General features: G+C 33.8%; 3 protein-coding genes across 3 annotated transcripts; all 3 read left to right on the forward strand.

Moving 5' to 3' along the window:
- Positions 1–1,382: 1,382 nt before the first annotated feature.
- On the forward strand, positions 1,383–13,625 carry LOC115445659. Its single transcript, XM_030172019.2, has 9 exons — positions 1,383–1,490; positions 10,425–10,525; positions 10,615–10,679; positions 10,972–11,084; positions 11,464–11,543; positions 11,990–12,069; positions 12,403–12,586; positions 12,807–12,925; positions 13,445–13,625. The coding sequence occupies exons 1-9, from the start codon at positions 1,476–1,478 to the stop codon at positions 13,552–13,554; spliced, it is 867 nt and encodes a 288-aa protein (XP_030027879.1). The 5' UTR covers positions 1,383–1,475; the 3' UTR covers positions 13,555–13,625.
- Positions 13,626–13,749: 124 nt separating this feature from the next.
- Positions 13,750–18,551, forward strand: LOC115445658. The gene is made up of 3 exons (XM_037443528.1): positions 13,750–15,130; positions 15,714–16,593; positions 18,397–18,551. Exons 1-2 carry the CDS (start codon positions 14,974–14,976, stop codon positions 16,583–16,585), a joined length of 1,029 nt encoding a protein of 342 aa, XP_037299425.1. The 5' UTR covers positions 13,750–14,973; the 3' UTR covers positions 16,586–16,593; positions 18,397–18,551.
- Positions 18,422–19,952, forward strand: LOC119190770. The gene has a single exon (XM_037443529.1). It carries the CDS (start codon positions 18,472–18,474, stop codon positions 19,396–19,398), a length of 927 nt encoding a protein of 308 aa, XP_037299426.1. The 5' UTR covers positions 18,422–18,471; the 3' UTR covers positions 19,399–19,952.
- The last annotated feature ends 1,147 nt before the right edge of the window (positions 19,953–21,099 follow it).

A 21,099-nucleotide genomic window follows, 5' to 3' on the forward strand; every position in this document is an offset into this window, starting at 1 on the left:
AAACTATTGAGTGGAAGGTGACCAGATCGTACTCTCAGTGCTATCACTAAAAGTTTCCTATGTAGTTTACTATTATAAAACCAAGGTATTCGAGGAGGTATTTTTAAGATCATAGGTTGCGTCTCCATTATGTACTTAGAACTTATTGCGATATCGGAAGCCCTATCTTATATCATAATTAGCAGAAAGGTAGTCATTTGCTCTGATAGTAAAAGCGCCTTAATGCATATAGCTCGATGTGCCTCTGGATGCAGAGGTACATCGATAGCTTATGTAATTCTTTCCAAAATTTTTGATATTCTTGCTGCCGGAATAGAGTTGAAGTTACAGTGGATTCCATCACATATTGGTCTCAGGGGCAATGAGAAGGCTGATTGCAGGGCTAAGCAGGGAATTTTTGAGGGAATGGAATTAACCATTGGGAAAAATTACACAGATTTGTTTCCTAAATATAAAAATAGGTGTCATTTGCTTTGGAAGGAACATTTTGATAGTAGATCTAAACTTAAAGGAATATGGTATAAATCTATAGGATCTCGTGGCTGAAAATGACTTTTTTCTACAAACTGTACTTACCTACTTATATTTATTTCCTTTTGTCTTCTCTCACAACAATGACCATTATTTACTTATAAAATATAAAAAAAATCTATGACTATAACATAACCGCAATCTTTTATGTGAACATGACTAAGGGTCAGAAAAATTCCTTTGGACAGCCGCCAGTTTATTTATCAACAATAGAAAATGATAGAAAACACGGTATATCCCGCATAATTTATGGTTTCTATCTAATCTTCCGAGTGTGGCGATTGTGTACATCCTTCGACAGCGTCATTTAACTTGTACGGACATTATTATAATATGCGAAGAGGTTTAAACAAAGAAGAGAAATACATTTCCTCTTAGGATTCATGAGTGGGGAATTAAAATAATTTAAAATTTTTGAAGGCATGTAAAACGGAGAATATAGTGCTCAATTTTATCTTAAAATTAATTTCGATTTTTAAAAAACAAAATATTACTTTATGTTTTACACGCACATTAAAAAGCTTTAATGAGCTTATATGGCTTCCTAGCCATAGGTAAAAAAAATAACTTTACAAAGTATATATATAATGTTTCATTAATTAAATTTCTATAAAATATACGTAATACTTAAGTATTTCATAGAAAAAAAATTGATTAAGCATTTAGAAGACAAACGTTAAATAATCTAATAAGTTTATTATAATCACCTTCTACGGATCTTCGAGATGAAAATAACGACGCAACGAATCTGTGAATTCCATAATTAAACGTATTATTGATATTATAATTAAAGTAAACATGGAATAATGACAGTGCCCTTAATACGTAACGCAACGTAACGCACAATAAGTGGCCATATAAAGGTGCGCACGCGCAGCGCGTCGCACTTGCAACCGACCGTGTACGCGTGTGTTTCCCTGTGTCCTGCTAGTGTTGTGAACGATATGGCGAAATATTTTGTAAGTTATTTTGTTATTGCAAAATAATATCAGAAATTATAAAAAAAAAGAAAGCGTAAAATTTTAACTTGTGTTTAAAGATTATTTTGTGATGTTTATGGAAAAAAATATATTAAGTATTAAGTAGATATGTTATTGTTAAATTCTGATGTAGAAATAATAAAATAGATGACTAAATAGGCTATAGCATCAAACATGGTTTAAAACATTTCAAGGTTAATTCTTAATCGATTCATATAAACAAGCTAAGTAAATTACTTACATATAAATAATAATAACATTTAAAATAGATACTAAAATAGATCGACCCTAGGGCCTTCTGTTCTAAACCAACTACTTACTGGGTCAATACAACGATCTTCAAATTAAAAATGAAAGGTATTCTCCCACATCTTCATTACTAACTTAGTAATTAACAAAATATTACATCGTCATCACGGGCTAAAGGTCTCTCAATATCTAAAGGCTAGAACCGAAAGTTCGAGCATTCTATGTTCGAATCGACAACACTATAAGTGAGTTTTCTATAATCATTTCCTGGGATATGTTACCCCAAAGAGATTTGATATCAAAATCGACGAGATCCAACTAAGCTAAAGATAGTTTCCAAAATGTCCGAATGTATTCAAAGAGGTGGCCCCATATAATAATATAGGTGAAGAAGGTTATTTTAATCAAACATTCAACATCTTGTCATACATAAAAGTTTTGATTATATTAAAAAAATCACTGGTGGCAGGTCTCTCATATGTGAGAGTCCGCCTGGGTAGGTACCATCGCAATATCTCTTTCTGCCGCCAAGCAGCGGTATGTAGTCACTATTGTGTTCCGGTTTGAAGGATATTGTAATCAGTGTAACTACTAAACATAATAAGACTTATCATCGCATGGCTCAGGATGGCGAGTGCAGTGGAAAGCCAAACAATACTTTGTAATTCGAGGTGTTGGATGGTGTTCTACTGTTTATGAGCGGTCCTATCGCTTACCATCAGACGAACGGTAAGCTCGACTCGTCATTCAAAGCTTTGCTTGCCAATTATAGTGTATCAATATCTTGAATATTATTTTGAAACCAATAAGTCCATAAAGAGCGGCATAATAAAAGGCAATATTTGTTAATTATTATATCAAAACAATATCTCAGACATTGACAAATAATTAATTAATGAGTACTTCTATATTTTACCGCTATACTACGACCGTAATAATAATATTATAAGTAGCTATAGTTACAGCATTTCCTATAAAACCACAAAGTGCGTGGTCATACCATGCGATAGTATCTCAATGCACTTGCGAATAAATGCTTATAGCGACAGTAATCATGTCGCAATCAACTAAGCCTTATTCTGTATGCTGTGGTATAAGAACACCATTAGACACTTCTTTTCTTACAACTTATATTATGCTTACGTAAAAATCGACCGCACGATTTACTTCACTTGTAGTTTGTACTCGCTTACAGATAACGCAAGAAGAGCATCCCTCAATTTTAGGATCTGCGGCTTCATGGATAATTATTTTTTCTATTCATTAATAATTAATTATATCAGAAATTAGTGTGATAAAAAAAAACATTTCAGCTTTGTTACAGTATTCTAGATTTGGTGACATTAATATTATTATAATTCCAGGTTTAGTTAGATACTGAAGGTATCAATGACCATTTAAGATATCTGGTTAATTCAATTAAGAAATATATCAATACATAACAATCATTATATTAGAGTAAATCCATTATGTCGATTGTACTAGGTTTTGAACAAGCATGTTAAATAGAGTAACTACTGAAAACCTCTCCCACCCTTCTTTAGTTCATCAGAATATTATTTCTTTAAAGGTAAAAAATAAGGTAGTAAGCGGCGATAGGCTAGTTGGGTGTGGAACGGACTGCCGAGACGAATGTCCGCAGGTTCAAATCCCAAGGGCACACACCTCTGACTTTTCTAAATAATCATATGTGTATTCTTTGTGAATTTATCGTTCGCTTTAACGGTGAAGGAAAACATCGTGAGGAAACCTGCACATCTGAGAAGTTCTCTATAGGAATTTCGAAGGGGTGTGAAGTCTACTAACCCGCACTAGGCCAGCGTGGTGGACTAAGGCCTAATCCCTCTCAGTAGTAGAGGAGGCCGGTGCTCAGCAGTGGGCAAGTATATAATACAGGGATGATATTATTAAAGGTAAAAAAGAAAGCCAAGATCGCTGTGATTACTTCCATCAAGTGGCTTATAGACCGACTTTCTGCTATAATTGGAGACATATTAAGTCGTTTGAAACACATTACAAGCTTTCACATAATTTTGTAAACTTGTAACTAGATAATGAGATATTATGCAAACCATTGTCACCTGCGATGGCATCTCTGGTATTACTTTTCAGAGCCTGCTTCCCACTAGTAAACTGTTGCGAAACAATGCTTGTCGCATAATTATCTTCGAGTGCATACCTTGTGCAATACCGCGTCGTGTAATTTCGTTGATTGTACGTCCTTATGCTTTTATTGTTTTCTAATGTTCCACTTTCTATAGTTCTCACGGATTGTTGGAGTTTATAATCCGCCTATCTTGTTTTCAGTAAGGGATATTTGCAGGCCTGTATTCGTTCAATTCGGTGTTTGAACTATTTTAGTGGCAAACAATTATTGATTTTAATAATTGTCGCTGAGTTTTCAAGCCTCTTTTTTATTTGATATTCAAACTAGTTTTTATTTATACGTTTTAAGTAGTATACAATAAGCTGAAAATGTGAAGTAATAAAAAATATTTAGTTAAAAATGGATACTCCCAAAAACTATAAATCTTCGAGGCAGGAAACGCGTTCAATGACTATACAGGAAAAGTCACTTCAGCTGAATTGTTTTACGGTCATTTAGCTATAGGTTACTGTAGGTTGTATGTACCTATGGGAAAATATACTATTAGTAAACGGAATTTTATTAAGAACTATGACAAGAACTATCTTAGTCATAGGAAAACAATAGGAAAAAATATTTTACCTCCAACTATGTAGTGCTGGATTATAACATACTACGGATATTAGTACTATCTGCTTTAAAATATTTAGTGTATCAAAAAAAAAAAATCCTCTATCCGCTTTTGAGACAATTTTGCCAACGCCAAGTAAAGCGAATACACTATCAAAAAATATACCGAAAATATTTGCTACCTTCTGAAATTCTTCTTCACAAAATGCATCTATGATCTCATTATCTGCATATTGAAATAATATTGTGGATAGTGTTTGTATTGACGTATAATTATTGTTAATTTATTAAAATTAATTCAAATTAATAATGCTATAGCCACGTTTGCCACTATTTGTTTCATATTTTTTTTAAATAATAAAAATATGTGTTGCCGCTTGTTGTGAAAATGTAACAGACTTTCTAAATTACAATATTAATATTGTACATATATGCGCAAGAATAATATGTTTCACTTTTTTTTAACTTTATTCAACATTACAGGAAATAGTGTAAAACTTTTAGCAACATGAAGTTGTTGTCATTGCTTTAGTGCCCTTGTGGTGACCATAAGTATTTTCGTCAACAAAATAAAAACTGCTCATCAGATTTACGGACAGATACCACACGCTCACCTTGGAAACACTATTACGATTAGACAGAATTTTATTACCCGACAAATGTCCACAGGAAAATGATAAGAATACGTTGGTCAAGATTTGTCCTGCTAGGAAAATAAAATGACATTTCGTCATTTTGAATAAAACGTCAAAATGCGGTTTTTTAACTCACTTTTATTGGTAGAAGTGCGCCTTAACCTATATTATTGTGCACTTTTATTATAAAAAATATATACGAATACAGTTTAATACTAGTAAAAAAAATCTAAATGGATATATCTAGGATAATAATAGAAAAAAAAAACTAAAATAATTTGAATTTAATAATTAAATAATTATAGCATATTAAACTATATCACATTAAAAACATTTTATAAATAATTTAAACATTAACTTAATTCATGTCTATTTTATATTTAGTGAAATTCACAATAAACAAACGGTTTTTTTTTAAAAAAAAGGAATTCTTTATGAAAAGAAGGACTTCCCACTTTACATTTTTTTCCTTCCCTGAATGTTGGATAGCAAATAATTCCGCAGAGACACTAATATATACGTCTCGTCGCGTCTTTGCTTTCCGGATATATAAATTATTAGAGTCGGACTTCAACGATTGCATTGAGCCCTTCATATTATATACATTTAGAGTCCGTCTGTCTGTACAAGTTGAACGTACTGTTTATTAACCGTGTGTCATAGCATGAACGTGTCGCGACGAGGCCGTTGCTAATATTATATCATACATGTGACTTCGTTTTGAGAATAATCCTGCTAAATTAAAAACTTACTGAGGGTTCAGCAACTCTATATTTGGAACTGAACACATAAAATTGATAAGATCATACTTAAAATATATTTAGGAATTAAACTACTTTAAGGACGTTATTATTGGCCGAGAATGTTCTTTTAAGAAAAAAGTGACTATAGGATATATTTTAACTTTGTAAATGTTATTAATGATGATTTAAATTCTAAGATGGGGTCTTAAAAATTAGTAACAGCTTTATTTTTGCTTTTGATACAGGAAAGAGACAAAAGCTATTTACTTTTGGTTATATTAATAATCTTAAGAAAGGAGTATAGTTTATTATAGATTCGGGTATGAAATGTTTATCGGAAAATTTTGTACAAGTTTTCACTATTGAAATTGAATTTACGTCTACCATGAATAATTGTATTAATCATCAAATGTGCATATTTTTTTATATACCCTTTACGTTACGCTCCACAAAGTCATTGATAGTCATAAGTTGTAATCAGTTAGCATATATTTTTATTAACAAAGTAACAACGATTATGATTCTTACCCTCTTATTGTTTGTTCCAACAATAAAAACATTCTTTTTTCATTCTCCAAAACAAAAGAATTGGCAGTGGTAGTTTATGCAATTAAATACATAATACTTTATTAGAGTACTTGACAACTTTGTTAAATATATTTATCCAAAATATAGTATATCGTTCAAAATCTAACGAAAAAAGAATTTCCAAATTTCAACTAATAATAAATAAATTATAAAGCTTTAAAATTTGGTAGAACGGGTAGCTACAATAACAGTAATAGCAAACTATGACGTCACCGAATGTTACCGACCATAAAGCTGCGTGCATTAGAGAAAAGATAGCATAAAAACACCACGATTTCACTTTTGTACACAACAATATTTCAAATATGAATACCTGCTTTATTTTTCAACTAATGTTGATGTTTACTTCATAGAAGAATTTCTTTTTGGTATTATATTCTGTTACGAATACAATCGTTTAAAAATCAAACATAGGCACTACCTTGTTGTAGAAAATAACTCTTCGTTGACATTTTCTAAATTCGACACAATGTAACTAGACTACACTTATCGCATGATTGCAACAAATCCCGGGCAAAAATACCCAAGACTTGCGCTATCAAATTATAGAACGGTAACAATGAAATGCCGGTTCCTCAATCATCGACAATTATCAGACGTGCAGGCCACGCTGGCTCACAACTGGGTTAAGGCCCACTACCAGAATGACATACTAATGGTCCGTCAACCGCGACCAGCCTTCCTTCCTTACAATTACTTACATATTGGTTTGATGCGACCGAGTCATTGTACTGTCAACTGCATTTCATTTAGGTTTTGATGAGTAAACAATTGGGTATTATGTGTGGATGAATGAGAACAGTTAATGTGTGAGGTAAATATGGGTTTCTTTCAGATGTTAAAAAAACTGGATTATATTTTACATGCAGCTGTATTCAAATGTAAGTTAAGCATTGATGTATTTTATTTCAAATACAGACTTAATGCGCAAAGAGTGTTTCCTAGTAATATGGGTATCATTCTGTTCAAGAAACTGGATTATATTTTACATGTATTCAAATGTTAGTTAAGCATCGATGTATTTTATTTCAAATACAGATTTAATGGGCAAAGAGTGTTTCCTAATGACACCCAAACTTAGCTGCGCATGTATTTTGGGATGTCATACTAAAAGTTACAACAAATTAGCCGCAACCAGAAAACAGTGCAAGCTATAAGACTTAACTTAAAGCTATAGTTTATAAATATTAATCTAACAGTAGAAATTGTATATGTGTGTAACTTTGTTACATGTAACAAACCTTGGGTTATATCAACGAAGTATAGTTGAGCTATTGAAAAGAATCCTCCACAGTCTAGGTGTATTTTGTAAATCCGTCACTTTGTTATATAAGATCAGTTTAACATTTCATTACTAAATGTAACCACATAATTCTGTTTTGATAATTACATTTTACAATAAGTTACTCGAACAGTAGATGCGTAATGAAACAGTGAAGTTTCATACAAAATAAATATCAATAAAAAGTAATTTTATTTATAGACATCCTATTACGACTCTAAGTGAATTTGTCGCAGCAGCAACATCACACTTTCAGTCAGAAATACAATTACACACAAGTCATATTCGCCCTAAATTACAGAATATTTAAAAAGTTAAAAGAGTAAAACTAGTATTTTACGTGAAAATATTCGTTATGAATGGATCATTTTTGGCACAATGTTGCTCCGGTAAAGACCATATATGGTTTCATTTATTAACGCAATGTCAAAATAACCGTGTATACAGTATATTGTTTTGGCCTTAATGATTTCAAGTTAGTTTACCGTACCGTCTTGTTCTTAGCAACAGCGTTAGCATTCAGAACATAATGTCCAGTAACATTTAAACAATTTGAAATAATACTAAATCTAGTACTGCGAATTGTCCCCGAGTTTGTTGAACTTTAACAGTAAATTCTTTTGTATTGCAGTTGTTTAGTGAGTGGTCATTGCTCTCGAGCGGTTGTCACCGGTTCGTTTCAATGTTGTTGTTTTTTCCGAATTTTCTTTATAAAAGTGACGCTAGTGTGAACTCGTGCGTCCAAATGTAACTAATTTAATTATTTTGTGTTGCTGTAAAATCCTATTCAACAAGTTAGTTAGACAGCAGTCATGTAACTTTGATGTCCACAAGCCAAATATTACAAGAACAACCTTTAGAGTTATTTAACCATCTCTTATAGTGATCTAAATATTATGATGATGAAGGAGATTAGTTTTCTTAGCACTTTAACAATAGGTGTTAACACGTAAATACGATAAACATAATAATCTCAAGAATCCAAGAGATTCCACCCGCTGATGAGTGGAATCTCTTGGACAAACAAGAAGATTTATTTACGCCTTTTAATTTATTCCACAAATAAAAGATAGTGATCGACGTACGTCAGCCGGCTGTCACATAAATCACTTGAAACGATTACTTTCATAAAAAAAAAAACAGTTGTAAATACCTCCATTCAAATGAAAATTTGCACAACAAAAGAATTTATTCGAGTGTGTTTTCAATAAATATTTCAACAACTATCATGATTCGGAAATTGAATGCCGTATTCAAATCAACAAAAAATAATGCAGATTTTTTACGAGTCTATGGAAATATTGCATACTCAATGGAATGTTGTATTTACTTTCAACTCCAGAGTAATCTGCCTATCACGTATTATTTATGGATGAGTTCTCACAAGCCATACACATTGTGGAATGTATTTTTTTCTTATTTTTATCTTGACACGGCATCTGACTAAACAGCAGCTAATCGTAAATTCTATGCAGTCTGAAATGTTAATTAATGAGATACGTGATTTCTTTGGACAGCTGCCAGAATTATGCCGGCCTTTCTAATTGTTTGTATACTAATCTTGGTATCTGATTCGTCAAACTCAACATTTCAAACATATGGCCCCAGGTCTACTAATAATGAAGGTCCACATTTTCAAAACCTTAAGCCACGCACCTCTGACTTTTCTAAAGTGATGTGTGCATTCTTTGTGAATCAACGCTTGTTTGAACGGTGAAGGAAAACATCGTGAATAAACATGAATATCTGAGTTCTCTATAAAAAATTTGAGGGTAAATGAAGTCTGCCAATCCGCACAACACCAGCGTGGTGGACTAAGCCTAATTCCCCGCAGTAGTAAAGGAGGCTCCTGCCCAGCCGTTGGACAATATATAATACAGATACTATTATATAGAGAACTAAGAATCATATTAGCAAATTCATGATACACATGCTACACCCGATCTCCATAGATCAAACTTGTTCATGACATAACATATCGCAATGTCACATGTTTGTCATACGAATGGCGTGCTCGGCCTCACTGGGACCGCTCCGAAGGTGACGACAACCCTCATTCAGAATTACAATCAATTGTTTTCCTTCTAGAACATAATTACCGTCATCATTAATATCGAGATTCGTCACTAGAACATTATGTCAATAAGATGGATCGCAGGCTGTGTAACAAAGTTATTGATACCCAGAACTTGTAGTTCTCGATAGGAATATTACGCGAGGCATGGATGGAATTGAATACAATAAATTCAAGCTTCTGTCTGCTAGTTTATGAATGGCAGTCATTCGATCACTGGTATTGGTATTGTTCAGCGAAGCAGTTACCTGCAATCCTTTTGCCAACACAACTACAATAAATTTTAATAAATCCTGTGTACATTAAATTTAAACAAAAAACTTGTGTGCTGAGCTGTACACACGTAAAGGATGTAAACTTATACCTACTGCTTATTTGATATTGAATTTTATTTTTTATACGTTTATTGCAATTATGTGTTTTTTTATACTTTACTAGCTTCTCCGGCCATGTGAAAAAGTTTTTCCAGGATTAATGTCCTGCTACTTATTTTCCCAGTCTCTATCTCCTTAGCAAACTTAATCGAAATCGGTTCAGTGTTTCATCCTTGAAAGCGTAACAGAGAGACAAACAGACTGACAGAGTTACTTTATATTATAAATATCGATTACCTATTTCTATTTCAGGTCGTATTTGCTGCGGCCTATTTCGCTGTGAGCGCTGCTCCGCCCGCTGCACCGCGTCTTTACCAGCAGCATGCGCCTGCGCAACTCCAACAAATTAATCCGTAAGTTCTCTTATCTTTATCTTGCAATTGATAACAAAAATAATTATCAATTAGTATAACTTTATTGACTCAATAAATATATTTTGCAGTCTGGATTATTATTTGGACAATTCCGAAGTATCGCCTTATTACAGTCAAGCGCAACAAAAACCAGGTAAATATAAAAAACTTATTATAATGTATCCCTATCTTATACCATATCTTATCATAATTAGGTTCATTATTAAATCACAACAGCTCGCTGTCATGGCAAATAATGACACATATATAACACAACACATTGCTATGAAGTAATTTGAGTCGAACAGTATCTCTCAAAAATACTCAAATAAAAATAAAATCAAGCATTATCTAAAGTGATAGATTTCCTTTTTAAAAATGTAAATATTACAACCATCAATTCTTGGCTTATTATATTTTAATCTGAGATAATACCTTTTTTTAAGCCGGCATTAGCAACAATCCGAATGGCCATTCCGCGCGACTCGAGACTTTAGAGCCTGACAGCGAAGTAGAGCTAATTCCTGGCGCGCAAACACCGCAGCAACCTCCTCAACAGGTGAATATCACTATACTTACATTTAATTTTAAATGCTATTTTTTGCTCGCATCTTCTCCTGTATACAATATACATGTCTTTGCCCGGCATAAAAATAAGCACCAAGCATTTCTGGACTGAAGACTACCTCTTATTAATAAAATATACAGTATATTTTGTTAATACGAGTTATTATGATTTGCACGCAAACATTTAAACGTCATAAGAAACTTTCACATTTTCAATAAATTATTGTATTTTCTTTAAATCTTTCACTACACAATGATCAAACCGTCACTTACTTACCTACGAAGATTTTACAAGATGCAGTTTATTGTCTGTAACATGGCTAAACGCCTGATAGCATACAATAGCAATAACGTATCAAATGTTTTTCCAGCCACCAGTAGCTCCAAACATTCCCGGACTGTTGCCTGGTCAAAGAGTGTTCATCGTCCACATGCCTGTCCCAGGATACAGGTAAGATATTAGACTTATTTCTATTTAACCGACGTCCAGACCAAATGGTCTAAATAACTTTACTGCCCTAGATTTTAGGTTGAGACAGAATTTTTAGAAGGAAATAGATTTAGTTTATTTTTATGTAATATCTATCGCCAGTGGAGGCCCTAAATGAAGCGAGACCACAGGCGAAAGCAAAAAAAAGACGCGTGGTCCAGGACGGAGCATGAAAACAAGTTCCCAGTTTTAATAGTGTCGACGATAAGATCGTCAAAAAAGGTCCTCCGAGGCACCGTGCTAGGCCTTAGGCGATTACCCGGTTCGCCTCTCCCGAAAGTCGCCTCGGTCTATTACAGTATATGTATATCGTAAGAAAGTTTATGAACAATGCCTGCATAACATAAAACCTGTAAATGTACCCTCAAAGCGATATTAGAAAGTTTAATTAAACGTATGATCTCCAGGCCCGGCACAATTGGAGGATATCAGCCCGTATACATCGTCGCCGCTGCGCCACAAGGAAACACTGGATTCCCTGCTAATGGTATAAATAAATATGTTTTTTTATTATTTACTGCACAAACACATGCTAACTCGAAGGGGTTTGTATTTAGTCTTCTCACTAAGTGGGTGTTGTCGAGGAGCTGTGTTAAATCTCTTTGCAAATTATTTTATAATGTAACTATAGATAATAAAATTCGCATTCACAATGTAGAGCTCTTGGAAGCACATTTAGTAAAAATATTTATTTTTAATCAATTCATTCTCTTCTCAAACGTTTTCCTCATCAGTCATCCCCAAAAATAACTTAACTAATAAAATATCTAATGCAGGATTACACGTTACTAACTAAATTATTAAATGTTTATTTTTCCAGGGTACCAAAATGCGGTATTCCTAGACCCGTCCGGACAAGTGGTAGGTCAGTCTCCACTGGTGGGCTACCAACGTGCTGTTGCAGGAGTACCACAAGCTGGTAATCCTGGACTGATTCTTGGAGCTCCGTTGGCTTTAAACCGACCCTTCGACCTCGCGTACCAAGACCCTGCTGCTCCTTACCAGTAAGTATTTAATTTGTAAAAAAAGATTTGACCTGAGTTCGGCAAAATTTCTAGAAAGTAAATTTTCTTTTATATTATACGGAAATTGCCAGGTTTTGAAGCATGCAATTTTGCACGTGTATTTAATAAGATAACTCAGAAAAGATTTTTGAAAATTCTTCCAGTAGAAGTTAAATCACAGGTACACGGTCGCCGCTTAATAAAATTATTTTCCTTTCAGGCCTGGTCCAGTTCTCCAAGGAGCTGATGGTAACCGTGGCACGGTCCGTCTTTCGCAATTAGTGGGTATTCAAGCACAGCCTCTGAGCCCTGTAGCGAATGCAAGACCAATTGTCAACGGTTAGTTGTAAAAAAAACTCTTTATCGCGTTCATTATAGTCAGGAAAAAGAAGGGAATTAATATTTAATAACATAGTATATCTGAACGGTATTTAAATATTTAGTAGAACATATAGTAAAAAAGCTAATAGGTTAATTAATTATTTAGTGGCAATGTTAAGTGTTAGATTGTTTTCGATTTACCTATAGACAGATATATGTATATGTGCTGGTTCTGGGTATGCATCCCTTACCATAACTTTGTCTATTCTTACGCCAAGCAGTAGTATCATTGATCAAATGGAGACTCACAAACGAGCTACCACCCATTACTTCAGTTAGTTAGAATATTAAAGATATGTAAACAAGGCATTAAACAAAAAAATATTTCACCATTTACCGATGCACAGGTATCTTTTTTACCTCAGCACAACCCTAATGGTCGACTAGTAAAAATGCCTCTGGCATTTAGACCTCCTATATAATACTTCTCTGTATAAAAGTGTGCAAATAAATAAATAAATATCTTCCATTTTTCAGATTCTCCAGCAGCATCCAAAGGACAGAACCAGGCCAGCGCTAATCTGAAGGACAACGCCGAAGAACAACGAAATGCCAGACCATCTGCATCACAGAACAGAAAAGCATAAAGAAAACCAAAAATATAATACGATGTGATAATGTTGTTAGTAGATAAAATATAGTTTTTATTTTAGTTTAATTGTGATGAGTATTATTATGACCGGTACATTGAAAAGAAAATGTCGAAATATACTTTTGGAATATTCTTGTCAATGTATCGATGCCAGCCTTTGTTTGTTTTCCAGGATAAATAATTTCCCGCAATAAAAGGTAGCCTATAGCACTCAGGAATTATTTAGCTTCCTATTACTGAAAACAAAATCAAAATCGGTTTAGTAATTCCTGAGATTAGCGCGTTCAAATAAACAAATTCTTCACCTTACTGACGAGCGCAATGCAATGCATTTCAGTGCCTTGTAATTAAAAGCTCGGATAGTTTTGTTAATCATAATGAGCAGTCTTCTACTTACCAACAAGCGAGTGGTGTCGTCGTTTTGACATTTATAAAAAAAGAACATTATTTTGTTACATTTAATGCGATAATGGCTTGTAGCTATAACAACAATCCTACACTTGTTAGTCGAGCCCGAGAACTTCGGCTAAACAAAAAATATTCCCGGACTTGGATTCCCAGCATCTACTTCTCAATCAATATTAATGTAACATTTCGATTCTGAAAAAAAACATTTTCTCGAATTATGATTTCCATTAGTTTTGAATACAGGGTTTCTTCTTATCACAATATAGGTATCATTCCATGTTGTGGGTACAAATGTTATTAATTTTAAGTGTATTAATTACATCTCTGTTTACGGCTTCAACAGTAAAGACGTTGCAATCAAATTCCAATTATTAAGAAAATATTTATCGCAATAATCCTAACATCATTCAGTTTAGCTCGCTATTATATTTCGTCCGAGTTATGCCAAAATGTACCAACTACTAAACAATATTTGTGGATTATTTGTTACAGCTGGATTTTTCTATATACAAAAATATTGTGTGGATTTGTTCTCACATACTTTTTTGTGTTACATATAAATAGATTTTGGCGTGTTTGCTGAATTGTAAAGTATTACATTCGGTTTAAATGGGTTTTAAATATTAATAACTTATTTCTGGATAATTTTTAGGTTGGTACATTTTGGCATATGTAAGTCCATTTGACCTAACGATTTGCTCTAAATTACAACGTTTCAATTTCGTTTTAACCACAAAAGTGATATCGCGTAAACGAAAACCAACCTCGTTAACTAAGAAGGTCCTGTTATGTTAATGTTTATTTATGTTACATAAATGATATTTAAATTTTCATGTTGGTCATAATTATACTCCTTGATGTCTCGTCCTCTATGATGAGTGGTTATTAATGTAGTCTCGGCCTTTCAGTCACTGGCGTCACATAATTTTGAAGAATTTTGTAGAAAACGGAACGCATCTTTAGCTGTACTGTCACCTGTCACTGTAACTAGCTTCATTCGGTTTTTATGTCAATCAATGGCGTCCAGGTTTTTTTTCCAAGTCTAGAAAATTTAATTGCGACAATGGGAAAAAGACGTTCGGAGGAAGAAAAGAAATCGAGGCTTCTTCGAAAATTAAGAAGAATAGAGAAGAAAATTCATAAATTAGACAGCGACACAGAAGGTAAGTGAATAATTCACCTAACATTAATCCTCGTGCCGCACATTCTTTAGGTAATTTACGCCGAATGGACTAATACTTGATGGGTTTTTTGTTTTTTCCTTCACGCTTGAGTATTATAACGAAAATTCTATAAAACTGCACATAAAACGAAATTCAAATGGCCGCACTGCATGCACGTGGTTTTCCTTTTTACATAACCTTTATCAAGTGTAAATGCGCATCTCGTTGCTATTTTTATGACCGCAAAAACATATCAATTCACAATGCACTAAATGCGACCTATAGGGCGTTCTATGGGAACGCACATGGTCGGCTAACGCTATACCTAACCTTAAAGCTAACTTTAGCATGAGCTTACGTGGTTGTGTGTCACGCTTATGGCTAATAGCGCAGCCTGTGCCTCTGTACAAAGACAGTATAAAAGCACAAAATCCACACAGAGCAATAATGCGACCTCTAGGGCGTTCTGCGGGAACGCACATGGTCGGCTAACGCAATAACCTTTAAGGGAAGTTCGGCAGGAACTTACGCGGTTATGTGTGATGCTCACGCTTAATTGCGCACCCTATGCCACCTTTTTCAGATATACCTTCTACAAGCAAAGTCCTCGCGTCCAATAGCCCCGATAAAAATAGCCAAGCGGAAGATGAAAATATCTTTTACAATGAATTCCCTAATGAAGACACAGAAATGGAAACTCCTGTAGAAGACACATTAGATAACAGTATCCTTGAAATACTTGGAGTGGTTCCAGAATCAAAAGAAAAGGAAGAAAATCTTAAAAAAGAATTAGTTGAGAGATGGGATAACATTATAAAGAAAGGTTTAGATAAGGAAGGAAAAGAAACATTAAGGAAAGAAAATCCAGGATTCAATAATTTTCTACAGATGTTTCCACCCAAGCTAAACCCGGAAGTAAATGCGGCAATAAGCGATCCAGCAAAAAAGAGAGACCAGACAATTTTAAGGAGGCAAGAGCAAATTGCTACTGCATTGACATGCTTGGGCTCAGCACTCAATATCTGTCTGAATGACATGGAAAAACAAAAGTTGGACATTATAAAAAAGCTTAATGACGCAGCAAGAATTCTATGTGACACTTTATATATTGACACAAGAAGTCGTAGATCGCTCATATTAGCAACTATCAACAAAGAGATGAAAGACTTCTTGATCCAGTCAGAACCACAAGCTCATCTTTTTGGGGAGAATCTCTCAGAGAAAATTAAAACTGCAAAAGCAGTCCAACAATCTGGAAAGGACTTAAAATTAGCCAATAAACTTAAACAAATAGTGTTTAGAAAAAAGGTGCTATCTTCAAAGGAAAATATTCCTAAAAATAAAGCTTTAAACTCACGGGGCCCTCCTCACACAGCAACGAAGAGGAAATCACATGCAGGGGGGCCAGCAGTACAACGGGAACAGGACAGGAAGTACCGGTACCGTCAGAAGTAAATGCTCAGGTGGGCCGACTCCAATTTTATTATCATAATTGGAAAGAGGTCACAAAGGACCCTATCATTCTGGATTGGATTAAAGGGTATAAGATACCTTTTAGAACCAACCCACAACAATTTGATATACCTATGAATGATAAATTCTCAGATATTGAAATTGAGCAGTTAACATCTGAAGTAGATAAGTTGTTAGAATTAGGCGCAATAGAAATGTGTTCAAAGCAATTAGATCAATTTTGCTCACCTATTTTCCTAGTTAAAAAACCTAATGGATCATTCCGATTCATATTAAATTTGAAAAAGCTAAATAGCTTTATGTATACTGAACATTTTAAATTGGAAGATTATAGGACTGTGTGTAAATTATTACAAAAATTTGATTTCCTAGTATCCATAGATATTAAAGATGCATATTATATGGTCTCCATACACACTGATAGTAAAAAATACCTAAGATTCTTTTTCAAAGGAGTTTACTATCAATTTAATGTTCTTCCTTTTGGCCTGTGTACTGCTCCATTAACATTTACTAAAATTATGAAACCAGTGATTTCATTTTTAAGGGAAAAAGGATTTGTGTCAGTTGTATACCTTGATGATTTTCTCTGCATTAGCCACAATTATAACCAATGTCTAGAAAATATGCAGTCAACAATAAACATTTTACACAAGTTAGGTTTCATTATAAATAAAGAGAAATGTGATTTTGTACCAAGACAAACATGTAAATTCTTAGGTCTGGTCTTTAATTCAGTAAAAATGACTCTTGATATTACAGAGGTAAAAAGAAATAACAGCCTAAAGTTAATCAACGAGTTGTTGAGTAAAGATAAAATAAAAGTCAGATTTTTAGCTAAGGTAATTGGTACTCTAATATCTTTGTGTCCAGCCACAAAATATGGGATTTTATACACAAAAAATCTTGAAAGACTCAAATATCTGACACTAAAGAGTAATAAAAATTGTTATGACACTAGCACTACATTAAATACAGAATGCAAACAAGACCTGCAGTGGTGGGTTACAAATATAATGAGCTCAGGTAACCACATTAGGAAAAATAAATTCCATTTAGAAATATTCACAGATGCATCTTCCACGGGGTGGGGAGCATCATGTGGATCTCAAACTGCTAGTGGTATATGGAATAAAGAAGAAATTAAATTACACATTAACTCACTAGAATTAATAGCAGCCTTTTTTGGCCTAAAATGCTTTGCAAAACATTTAAAAGACTGTAACATATTGCTAAGAATAGATAATATGACTGCAATTTCTTACATAAATAGGTTAGGGGGTATACAATTCCCACATTTACATAACATTACCAAAAATATATGGCAATGGTGTGAATCAAGAAATCTATGGATTCTTGCTTCATACATTAACACAAAAGATAATATAATAGCAGATTTTGAATCTAGAAGACAACTGGCTAATACAGAATGGGAAATAGGCGAGATCCAATATCAAAAAATAATTTCCTTATTTGGTACACCGATAATTGATTTGTTTGCATCACGAACAAATAGCAAATGCCAGTGTTATGTGTCATGGTATCCAGATCCTGGGGCCATAGCAGTAGATGCTTTTACTCTGTGTTGGTCCAGATATTATATGTTCTATGCTTTCCCACCATTCTCGATGGTATTAAAAACACTAGAAAAATTATTACAGATAAATCAACAGGCATTGTAGTAGTCCCCTATTGGGTAACACAACCATGGTTTCCAATATATAAAAACTCTTGATTACTGAGCCAATAATATTTGAACCTTCAAAACATTTACTTACCTTGCACAATTCCAGATCCATACACCCACTACACCAGATATTGAAATTGATGGCAGGAGTATTATCAGGGAAACATTCATAAAGGCAGGAATGGACAATGAAGCAGCGGACATAATGATAAGTTCCATTTCTAAAAACACAATGAAACAATACTTACCGTTAATCATAGAATGGGCAAAATATTGCAAATCATTTAATATTCCTATTTTGACACCTAAAATAACTGATATTATTAGGTATCTTACAGTAAGGTTTCAAGAAGGCCTCTCTTATGGCAGCCTCAATTGTCTTAGATCAGCACTTGCATTCATTATAGGACCACACTTAGGCTCAGATAATAATATAAAGAGACTTTTTAGAGGTTTTTATAAACTAAGACCACCAAGACCTAAATATAACTCGACTTGGGATGTGTCTTGTCTACTGGATTATATTGAAAATAATTATATTCAGCAAACTAAATTAGAAGATATGACAAAAAAGACTGTTACATTACTAATGCTAGCTACAGGCCAAAGAGCCCAAACAATGGCACTGATTAATATTAACAATACAATTGTAAGAGATGATTGTATTAACATTAAGATTGATAAACTAATTAAAACTTCTGGACCAAATAGGTACCAACCATTTTTAACCATACCATTTTTTAATAGTAGAGTTGGCATATGCCCAGCTAAAGCTGTTATTGATTATATTAACATTACAAAAAAGTTGAGATCTTCAGATAAACTATTCATCTCAACAAAGAAGCCATACAGAGGTGTGACCTCGAATACAATCAGCCGTTGGGTCAAAAATACCATGAAAGAATGTGGTATTGATATCAATACATTCTCAGCACATAGTACCCGTCATGCAGCAACATCAGCAGCATACAAAAGAGGTGTTAACATTGATGATATAAGACGAACGGCTGGTTGGACTGGAGAGTCCACAACTTTTGCTAGATTCTATATGAGACCTGTAATAAATAATAAAAGTTTTGCAGAAGCAATTTTCAAAAGTAGTAGTTAATAATTAATATAATGATTACTTAATGATTGATGATTGATTAATTATAATACCTTGACATGATTACTTAACAATTAAAAATAAGTAAAATATGTATACATATTTTTAATAAAGATTTATTGTTTTTACAACTGGTCTTTGAACATCTACATTAATAACCACTCATCATAGAGGACGAGATATCAAGGAGTATAATTGAATAGTCAAACGAACTTACCTGTAAGTGAAGTTCGACTGTAATTATACTCCTTGATGTCTCGTCCGAAGATGATGAGTCCCACCCTACCCAATATTCCATAAATATTTATATTGACCCTATGTTGAAAAACAATAAATCAATTATTGCTATGAACTGAATGAAGCTAGTTACAGTGACAGGTGACAGTACAGCTAAAGATGCGTTCCGTTTTCTACAAAATTCTTCAAAATTATGTGACGCCAGTGACTGAAAGGCCGAGACTACATTAATAACCACTCATCATCTTCGGACGAGACATCAAGGAGTATAATTACAGTCGAACTTCACTTACAGGTAAGTTCGTTTGACTATTCAATTAGAAAAGATAATAATTCCTGGTTTCCATTTTATTTATCTTTCCGCATTATTGGAAATTTTTATTGTTAAAGACTTCGAATTATTAAAATGGAAGATCATTGCTGGGTACGGGCCTGCTCTACTACTGACAGAGTTTAGACCTTAGCCCTGCTGGGCTGCTGGCCTAGTGAGGATTGGTAAACTTCACACACCCTCAAAATTCCTATAGAGAACTTCTCAGTTTTGCAGGTTTCCTCACGATGCTTAATCCCTCTCAGTAGTAGAGAAGGCCCGTGCCCAACTGTGGGACAGTATCAGTACAGGACTGACAGTATTATTATTATCTTTTTATACACAATCATGTTAACCAAACAAAAAAAACTATCAGAGGTTCCCTCTACAACCTTACATTGTAAAAATATAACAACATTTATTTCCCTTTAATAAAAAATAACAAAATAATTAAAAAAAAACAAATATTGATGCTCACAAACACTGTTACTATACTATACCAACTTCCGACCTAAAAACCTTCAAGTTGAAAGTCTAACTTCTGTGGAGTCTAGATAAAACAAGTTAATTAATTACACGTCAGCCCTTAGATATGGGCCGATGGCACGCGCTAGCACAGCGAGCGACCAACTTTCTACCTAGCTTTTATGGTATAAATCTTCCCGTGTAATTTATATGAAATGTGAGAGCTAACTGCTGACTAGAACATGCTAGCAAAGGCTGTATTTTTCTAATCATAATGAGGAACAAGAAGGTTTGTTACATTTCAGCGAGTAGTGTCTCAAATAAGCTCAGTTAGGAAATTAACTCCTAAAATAACCAGAACGGCGTTTGCCGTTTATAACAATTCGAGCTAGATGGCGTCTAGTATGAACAGAACTCTTCATAAACTTGTCATCGAATTTAGATAACGTATACGAACTCAGAATCTATTTCATTACATAACAAATGTCTAGTCAAAACGTATGATGTAAAATATTTTACAGAACCTAAGGCTTTCTTTGGCTTCTGCCAAATCATTACCAGGCTCTTATCCAACAGTTCACCTTTGAAAACTATACGTCTTCTACAAAACCGCGCACGAAAGACGGTCTCTATCCTGGACATCAAACCGTGATTCGATTCATAAACAATATTATAATACTAAACCAAGAAAG

This window comes from Manduca sexta, chromosome 26 (assembly GCF_014839805.1).
Source record: "Manduca sexta isolate Smith_Timp_Sample1 chromosome 26, JHU_Msex_v1.0, whole genome shotgun sequence".
Taxonomy (NCBI): Eukaryota; Metazoa; Arthropoda; class Insecta; order Lepidoptera; family Sphingidae; genus Manduca; species Manduca sexta.